The 9,711-nt window shown below is 64.1% G+C and overlaps 1 protein-coding gene across 1 annotated transcript; it reads left to right on the plus strand.

Moving 5' to 3' along the window:
* Positions 1-224: 224 nt before the first annotated feature.
* Positions 225-5,302, plus strand: LOC114505672 (collagen alpha-1(III) chain-like). The gene is made up of 7 exons (XM_028523454.1): positions 225-693; positions 981-1,128; positions 1,321-1,668; positions 1,815-1,968; positions 2,015-2,210; positions 2,927-2,955; positions 4,313-5,302. The coding sequence occupies exons 1-7, from the start codon at positions 225-227 to the stop codon at positions 5,300-5,302; spliced, it is 2,334 nt and encodes a 777-aa protein (XP_028379255.1).
* Positions 5,303-9,711: the final 4,409 nt, after the last annotated feature.

Below are 9,711 nucleotides of genomic sequence, written 5' to 3' on the forward strand. Positions count from 1 at the left end.
GTGCAGGGGCAGCGATAACAGCGCCGGCCTCTCGGGGGCGCTGCTGAGACCGGATCGGGTGCTGCCGGTCCGGCCTCGGCACGAAGTCAGCACCGAGCAAAGACTTCACGGACGCCCGTGGCTGCCGCATTTTTCCATTTATTAGCGCCCCGAGCGGAAAGTTTTCTCTCCGAGGCCAAGAAAGAGCCCTTAGAGCCGAGCTGGGCTGGGCTCCGGCACAAGGAATGGGGGAGGCCGCCCGCTGCGCCCGCTGGGCCGGCTCCGCCCACCACCTGAGTCCGCGCCGCGCGTCTGTCTCGGAGCCTCCCCACGGTCACGGTCCTGCTGTGTCCAGCGAGGCCACACAGCCCGATAGAAACGCAGCGGACACTCCCGAATCCGCAGGAAGCGAGCACACCTCGGAACCGCACCCGGGGACGCAGGAGGAGTATTCGCCCGACGGAGGAGGTGGCGGCCACGTCCGGCCGGCGAAGGACTGGCCTCCCCAGGCAGCGCCGCGGAGCCCTCCGTGGCTCCCAGGGCCAGTCGCGCTTTCCCGTGCGAACGGCCCACGTGACCGGGACGCTCCGGGCCGCCGTTCACGCCACCGCCCTCACCGCCCCGCTGGGCGCTCGGGGGTGTCCTCGCTGGCCTCTGCCTTCTGCGAGGACGTGGATCTAAGTCGGCGATCGTCCGCCTTCTCATCTCACGGCCGTGAGCGACTCGCTTGCATCGTGCAGCACACGAAAAACTACGTTTTTGCTGATAAGACAAAAGATAGGTACAGTTTTGAGTCACCCACGCCAGAAGGCTTTTCTACGTGACAACCTGGGGGAAGAGAGGTCGGTGCCCCGGGCTGAACAGTCACGTGCCGCCTGCTGCAGAACCTCCGGCGCCTCGCGGGTGGGAAGTGCTGCTCTACGTGCTAATCAGTCACGAATCCGCAAATACGCAGACATCTGGTGTTTGACACGCTTTCCACCTCTGCCGGCCCGCGACAGGCTCGGACCAGCCCAGGGGCGGCCCGGCAGGCCTCCCCACCCAGCCCCTGGCCGTGGGGGACGTGGGGGACACAGGGGGCGTTCGTCCTGCCCGGGGTCCCCAGAAGGACAAGCAGCAGCTGGGGGTCTTCTCTGCCCACAGCCTGAAGTGAGTCATGTAAAACAGACCCCTCCTGCACTGATGCGCGTCGGCGCTGACAGAGCGATCACAGAACATTTGTTTTCCCAACTAACACACGTGAGCACCGGGCAATCCACCAGCTCTCTGCATGCACCGTTCTCCGGGCTTCTTTCCACGGCTCGTTTTGAGTGTGATAACCTACACCACACTCTTCTGCAGAAAACTGGATTCAAAAACAATGAAAGCAGCAGCCTGGCAGAGAGAGTGGTTGTGCGAGGCTCTTGCTCAGACGTGCACAACACAAACGCAGATCGAGCGTGAGCCGGGCAAAAGTAACAACAGGCCTCCGGCCGGCCCCACGAGCACCAAGGAGGGCGGCTCCCAGAGGCCGTCCGGCAGGCGCTGCAGCTGGCCCCTCCCGGAAGGACGCCGGAGGGCGGTCCCACGTGAGAGCTTCCCGCCCCCAGAGGCGGGAGAGAGCCGGTGCGTGGCCGTTCCCCGCCTGTTCCGCTCAGTCGCTGCCCGAGACCTGCTGGTGCTGCGAGGGCCCGAGTCAGGACATTTCCTGTGAGGCACGTGTGTGTGCATGCGCATGTGTGAGACAGACCCACAGGGGAGGGCCGGGGCGGGGGGGGGGGGGGGTTCTCTCGTTGGAAGAAAGGACACGCAGAGCGTTTGGGGAGACGGTTAGTCCCGTCATCACCCCCGAACAGGTGCGGGCGGAGCGGGGTCCAGCGGGCGAGCTCTGGAGGCTTCCGAGGGGCACGCGGCAGCCCCCACGCGGAACCCTCCCGGGGACGCCCACGCGGCAGTGACTGCAGCTCAGGGCGGCTGCTCCGTCCGTCCCCCGATGGCCGGGACTTGCGGGTGACACGGGCCTCCCGGCATCGGTGGCCTCGCTCCCTTCCCGCAGGGCCGAGAGCCCCTCCCCCGCCCGCACCGCCAGGCTGTCCCCGCGGCCTCCTCGCCGGGCAAGGGCACGACCCAGCGCCCCACCCAGCTCGTCTGGGCGACCTCCCGTGCGCCCCTAAATGCACCGCCACCTGGGGGGGGGCGCGAAGACCGCAGTGACGACGACCCCCCCCCCCCAGCGGAGGCCTTGGGAGCAGGTAGCGGGTCGCTGGGGTGAAGCTGCTCCTTCGCACGAGGACCTTCGGGGACCGTGGCCCTCGGGGACCGCGGCCCACGGCCACCAGCTGCGCCGACTTCCGCAAACGAAGTCTCCGGAGAACGAAGCCACAGGCCCCCGCGGGCGACGGAGGACCCCACACCGCCGAGTGGAACGGGGTCTGCCCGTTCTGGAACGTGGGCCCCGCGCACGGGCCTCCTCCGGGCCGCCGTGGGGACACTCCCGCCGCCGCGCGTCTCGGGGGTCCGGAGAGCCACGCGGGGCGCACCGGGCTGTGCAGTGCTCCGGGTCAGGGGTCAGGGTCAGGGACCGTGTGCGACTCACGAGACGAGACCTGCTCACGAGAAACGCGCGGGGGAAAGTGCGAAACGCCGCCGGCTCAAGGCCGACTTGGTCTCGGAAAGGAGGGCGGTTTGGAGCGCTCTCCTGCGCGGCGTCAGGATCAGGGTGAGCCGAGCCCACCCGGCGCAGCGCGGAGCGGGGCGGGGCGGGGCGCGGCGGGCAGTGGGCGGCGGGCCCCCAGAGCGCCCCCACCAGGGGGCCGAGTGCACGGCAGCCACGGGCTCGCGCACACGCTGCCTCGTCACGCACCGCGCTAGTACAGGAAGGGCTTGTGCCGCACGCGTCCGTGTAAACATTGCTGTACTTAGTTTTTCTAAACCACCGAACTGAGCCCGTTGCCTCTTTGTCCTGAAGTTTCTTCTCGCAGGTCCAACATCAGCGAGGTAAGCTCTAGCGTTGCTCCCTTGGATCTGATTTAACTTTGACAAAATTCTAAGGACGGCAATTAATATCGCAGGGAGAGCTGTTTCTAAATCCTGGGAGACACAATTTATATTTAGGGCTATCTTCCCGTCCCAGTAAGTACAATCCACTGTTTCCCCAACCAGACACTGGGGAAAACAGTTTCGAAACCACTTAATTAGAGGAAGGAAAAGACCACACACCGAGAAACAGCCTTCCCGTTTTTCAGGTGTTCACAGCTCGGCTGGAAACTGCCAGAAGACCAGGCGCGTGCGTGAAACTCTGCACAGACTGGCGCCCGCAGCGCCACAAGGAGCGAGGCCGTCCGACACCTCACGTGCACGCGGCACCGATGGCTGACAGGACCCGCCGAGGAGGCGCACACCTGCCCTCAGCTCGGTCCCGAGGAGCCTCTGGCGGGTGGACAGAGAGGGTGCATGCCGGCCCCGGGGCGGGTAAGGACCACAAGGGGCTCTGTCAGGGGTCGAGACGGGCGTCTTTGAAAGCTCACGAGGAATCTGTGTGGTTGCTCATTTCCTCGTGTCAACGAGAACCTCGTCTCACGTTCCAGGGCTGCTGGAGACGTGGGCAGGAGACAGTTTTCCAAAGTCAAGTGACCGCGAGAGCAAAGGCGGCTGCCGAGACCACCGCCGTGCGGGGTGGAGGGCGTTGGCGTGCCCTCCCAGCCCCGAGGGCCTGCACCAGCACAGACGTGGTTCTCACTGCCCCCCCCCCCCCCGCAACTACCCCGGGCTCCAGCCGCTTCTCCGTCTCCTGGGGGTTGTGTGGGGCCGCCCTCCTTCACCCGTGACGGAGGAGAGCACACCCACGTGCCCAACAAGCGGACAGCAGGGGACACACTTTGCTACGAACGCCCTTGCCACCCACCCCAAAACACCGGGTTAGCTCCTGAGTTGTTCTGTTACAAATACAGAATTATGCCCTGGCTGGTGTGGCTCAGTGGACTGAGCGCTGCCCATGAACCAAGGGGTCGCCAGTTCGATTCCCAGTCAGGGCACGTGCCTGGGTTGTGGGCCAGGTCCCCAGCAGGGAGCACTCAAGAGGCAACCACACATTGCTGTTTCTCTCCCTCTCTTTCTCCCTTCACCTCTGCCTAAAAATAAATGAATAAAATCTTTAAGGAAAGGCGTCTGTCTCTGCTCTTGCTGTCTCCGCTCTGCAGGCAGCAGACAACCCTGCTGGAGACCCTGGGGGTGGGGGGGCTGCGAGGTGGACGACCAGCCCGCTCTGCCCTCACTGCTGAGCAGGCAGCAGCCGCCAGGCCACAGGTGCGCCCCGACACCGGGACTCGAGCGTGACCGAGTCGTTGTCCCTTAGGGTCGGTGCGGGTTCACGGGCGTCTGCGGGAACAGCGGCCGAAGAGGCTGCTACCCGCCGAACCGCGGGGGCCATCTGTACGCGATGAGAAAGCCGCTCTCCTCCAGCCGCCTGGCTTGCGTTCACAGCGGAACCACGCACAGGCGGGGTCACCGGAGTCCGGGGGCTGCCGAGCCGGCTGCCGGTCCCGGCTGTGAAGGGCCTGCGGACCCCGCCTCACCGATCCGCTCAGCGGGACCGGCTTCCTGGGTCCCGGGACGGCGCCCTGCAAACCGGGGCTCCGGCCGTCCTCTCGCCTGCAGGGCGCTGAGGAAGACGCGGCCCCACCGGGCACCAGAGGCCGAAGGAGAGCGCAGGGGTGGACCCCCCTCCCCCATCGGTGCCCCGCCCCACGGCAGGGACACGGCCTCCCCCTGCCCTCCCCCCTCCCACGAACTCCGCCTCCGCTGCCCGTTCCTTCGGGGAGGGTCTGCCGTGCGCGCGCCAGCGCCGGCCGGGACACCGCAGGAGGCGGCTCTGCTCTGCGGCGGCGGCGACCGCAAAGCACTGTGGGAACGAGACGCGCTCCAAGATGCTGAGTCCACGGGAACAGAATCACAGAGAAGCCAGGACGGCCCAGGAGGCCTCCTCACGCTCAGGCCATCGGCAGGCTCCTGCGTGGTGGGGCTGCTGCTCCCGGCTCTGTCAGCCCTGGGGGGCGGGGGAGGGGGCCAAGCCCCGGTCCGTGCGAATTGCGTTCAGCACTGCCTCCCGCCCCCCACTCCAGGGCCAGTGAGCAGGCAGGCGGAGCCCCCCGAGCCGCCACGTACCCGCCTGGGCTGCTCGCTAACCCGAGTAGGATTTGCAAGGGCCCCGCACCCAGGCAAGACCCCCATCCGGGGCTCTGAACCGGCCGGAATCTGTGGGGATTCGGACGCGCCTGCCCCAGTCCACCCTCAAACACCAAGAGACATTCTCCCAGGAAAGCTCAAGCTGGACCGGCCTCCGTGACCAGCCGGGACCCAGCCCCTGCTCCTGCCCGCAGCCCCCGGCAGACTCGGTTTCCCTCCCAGGGCAACGGCCAGACACAAGCCCTGAGCCCAGGAGACCCCGGAGCCTGAAGGGACGGCACAGGGGGTGGTTGGAAGCTTCCCCTTCTCCCCCTGTGGAGCCCGGGCCCAGCAGACGCCACCCTGCTGGCTGTGGTTCGGGGCAGGGTGGTGGGGACAGGCCAGTGCCCCAAGGGACAACAAGCACAGACAGAAAACCCACGGCTGACTGGAGAGTGAAAGGGAAAGGGCCCTTCAGACCGGCAGACACCCAGCCGCTCTCTCAGTCCCACGGACGGGCTCTGGACACGGGAAACTCGGAAGGTGCCGCCCTCCCCCGCTAGTCCCCGTGAGTGTGCCCGCTGCCGGCAGATGGCTCGTGATGTGTCCAGGTCTTCGGAGAAGCAGCCCGGATGGGCTCAGAGATGAAAGAGATTGGGGTGGGGAGGTACAAGGAGGGGAAATGGGGCCAGGAAAGCTGTGGGGGCCAGGGGGGTAGGGGGCATTAACTTGCAAGGCTGGGCTGACCCCGGGGAGGAGGGAGGGAAGGAGGGAGGGGAGCAGGGGCTTGGACTGAGGTGCATTTGCAAGAAAACTCAGCAGGGCCAGTGTGGAGTCCTCCTCGGCCCACGTCGCCGGCCCAAGGCACCCCTGCGTCCCCAGGACAGACCTGCCCCAGTGTCCATGTCTGTTAGCCCTGTCTGGGAACCGCCCCGGGGAGGCAGCCCTGGGCACAAACCCACGGGGGCGCATTCCAGGGCGGAGCAGACAGGCATCGGGAGACCCGAGGGGCACGTGTCCACGGCCACCACCCTCCCCGGGCCCCGCTGCTCCCCTAGCGGGAGCAACCTCCTTTCTCCCATGGGTGAGGAGCCGTGTGGTGGGGTTCACGCACTGGGCGCCCCTCCCCCACTCACTCGCTGCTCTGGGTGCACCTGGCACCTGGCAGGGCACCTGCAGGCAGGACCCCGGCCTCGGACCGGAAGGTCGTCTGTCCCCCTTCTGTGAGCGACCAGACTTTTATGCAATGAGCTAGGCGCCCGCGGGGACCTCAGCACTTTGAGGGCTTGGGAGCAGCTGCCTCATCACAACTGCATCCACCTCCGTGTTCAGTGTCTGACCTTCCGTCCTGCTTGGCCGTCTGCAGGGAGCTCAGGGAGCAGCGTGGCCGTCCACTGGCTCCGCCGGCCGCCCAGCGCCCGGGCGGGTGGGAGCTCATCCGCCCCAAATGCCCACGTCACCCTCAAACCCCGAACGCACGACCCCTGCAGCGTGCTCTCCTGCTGCCGATGACGTCGCTGCCGCTGACCGGCCCCAGCCACTGACCCGGAAGCCCCAGCCCGAACCCCACAGGGAGCCGCTCGTGTGGAAGACGGACACCCACCACCGAGCGCCCACAAAGAACAACAGACACGGTCCTGCTTCTCAGGAAGCGGGGCAGGCGCGCCGTGAGGCTCTCCGTGGGCTGGCTCTCCCTGGGGGGCGAAGGTCTCCAGGGGCCACTCATGGGGCCTGGCAACGAGAAGAGAATTTCCCTCGCAGGAGGAGCCGTTCGCTGTGTTGGGAGCCCCAGACGTCACCCGCTGGAGGTTACGATGATGAGAGCGAACCTGCCAGAGCCCAAGGGCACCGTCCCAGTGCCCCCACCTCGCATCCAGGGGTCCCCAGGGGGCTGGGTCCCCGGAGGGAGCTCCCGTGTGGTCTGGTTGGGGAGTGGGGCGGGGGTGGAAGCGGGAAAACACCCGTGGGTGCTCAGGCATGGACCCGGCACAGAGAGCCTCCGGGCAGGCGGCCGTGGCTGGGCTCCCGGACCCCCAGTCCTCCCCGGACGGCCCCCGAGCCGCCCAGCAGAGGTCCTTGCCACGAGGAGCGTGAGGAGCACACAGAGTCTTGAGAACAGGAGCCCGGACGCCGTTTCAGTGGCAGAGGCCCCGGCAACAGTGCTCCGAGTGTCCGGCACAGTCGGTCCGCACAGCAGCGGCACCTGGAGGGCGTCCGGGACGCACGTCCAAGAGGGACCTCAGAGTCACCCAGAACCGGTCCGCTGGGAAGACGAGGCCCCTGGAAAGTGAAACGCAGCCCCGGCCGCCTCCGCCGTCTGCTCGGGGCCACGCGGCGGCGTTCAGAGGGCACACGGAACCCCACACGGAGCGCTGCAGCGCCGGCCCTCACACCGTCCGCTTCTCCGCGGGTCATGGCCTGGCCCAGCTGCACAGAAAGGGGGAGAAAAGAAAAACCAAACATAGTTTATCAGATCTCGTCAGCACACAATGTTCCCATGAATCTGAATCAGTGAGAGGATGCTTTTAATGACCAGCAATTCACCCGAAAACCTGCATTTTCTTGGGCTAATTGGGATAATTGCTCGTAAATCATCCAGCTCCCAAACAGATATTTTGTTTGCCCGAGTGGATTCCTGTCCGAGGAGATGCTCATTACATCCGGCGACCCGGGATTATCAGCGAAAACGCAGAGCCAGCGAGATAGGCTGCAGATGATAAAATGCAGCCTTTTCTTCCCGGCCTTGACCCCTGCCCTGGTAAGAAACTGCCGGGCCCCCCCCACCCCAGGACCTGCTCGTGCATGCAAGGAGGCTCAGCCTGAGGACTGGGGGGCCACACCGACCTGCCCTGATGCCTGGGCGGACTGCGAGCTCGCTGGGGGCTCGGGCAGAGGCAGCCTCGCTCCCACGGCTGCCGGACGCCCCACCCACCGCCTCCATCGTGACGGGAATCACTGAAGTAGCTTCGTGCTTGGTCCTCCGTGACACGGCTCGGCGTGGCATCGGTGCCAGTCGGTCCTACGTGAACTCGCGCATAGGCCGGCATTCGGGCTGCCCCTGTGGGCACGGCACGGCCTCGCACGCCACGGGGACGCACACCCCAGTGGGACAGGCGTGGGGTGTGTCTGCAAGGACCGCTTCGTCTTCCCAGCTGCACCACTTCCTTCTCACGCGCTCCGAGGGAACAGTCAAGGTCACCCTCTCGTGTGGCACAGTGGCCGAGGTAGCTGTGGTTGCAGGCAGACAGCTCACCGAGCATGAACATTACACGCAGGTGCCACCCGCTCTGCCCGACGTGAAGCTGCACAGGAAGGGAGGAGGGGCAGAAGCTGCAGAAGTCACCGACGAGCAAAGCAGAAATCCCAAGTGGAATCTCCCACAAGTGGAATCCAACACGCATGTTAAAAACACGCCACAGCCAGGGGGGATTCACTCTAGGTGTGCCACAGAGGACTGAGCAGCCGGGTCGCCCACCACATTAGGAGGCCAGAGGGAAAACGCCCTCTAATTACATCACTTGGCTCAGAAAACGCATTTGACAGAGTGCACCACCCGTCAGTTATACACACCCTCAGTGTACTGGGAGTGGAGGGTGCCTCCTTGGACTCATAACGGGCTTCAACACAGGAAGCTGTGGGCAACATCCCCGTAACGATGAGACGCTGGATGCATCCTGAATTCCCTCTAAAATCAGGACCAAGACAAAACGTGTGCTTTATCACTGATGTTCCACACATCCTGGAGGACCTGGCCACTGCAATAAGGCAAGAAAACACATCTACAGTGTATAGTTTGGAGAAAAGAAATATAAAACCGTCTTTATTCACAGATAGTATTATTGGCTATGTAGGAAATTCTGAGGAATCTACCAAAAATATTCTTGGAAGTAATAAAGTGAATCCAGCCAAGTCGCAGAATGCAAGATCAATACACAAAAATTAATTGATTGTATTACTATACTACATGCTGGCAACTAAAAAGTAGAAACCAAAATCAAAAACACACACCATTTACAATTCCTACAAAAAAAATAAATTCTTAGGTGTCGACTTGATAAAAACATGGACAGATTCTACATGATGAAAGTTATAAAATGTTGATGAAGAAATCGAAGAACATCTAAATACTTGGAGAGATGTGCCACGTTCGTGGGTTAGAAAAGTCACGGCAGCAAAGGGGTGAATTGTTCTGTTGGTTTACACAGATTCTGGTCTAAGTCGTAGGGAGTTGTCTGGTATGAACGCACAAGTTTGTTCTAAAGTGCACTCAGGAACGGAGAGGCCTCCCAGCCCAAACAGTTCTGCGAGGAGAAGAATGAAGGGGGACCCCCACCCCCCAGTGTTCGGGCGTCCGGCACGGGATGGTCGTCGAAACTGTGGGGTCCCGAGGAGGCGAAAGACACAGAGCCCAGAGGGACAGGACGGAGGGGCCAGAATCACACCCACCTGAACACGGCCAATTCGCTCTCGATGAAGGGACGACCGGATCACCGCCAGTCTCGACAGACGGTGCCGGAGCGGAAGTGCAGCTCCTGCTACCGGCAGCAGCACGGACCCCGGCCTGAGCCTCCACCGCAGGCAGAAAGTCAG

This window comes from Phyllostomus discolor, chromosome 3 (assembly GCF_004126475.2).
Source record: "Phyllostomus discolor isolate MPI-MPIP mPhyDis1 chromosome 3, mPhyDis1.pri.v3, whole genome shotgun sequence".
NCBI classification, from domain to species: domain Eukaryota; kingdom Metazoa; phylum Chordata; class Mammalia; order Chiroptera; family Phyllostomidae; genus Phyllostomus; species Phyllostomus discolor.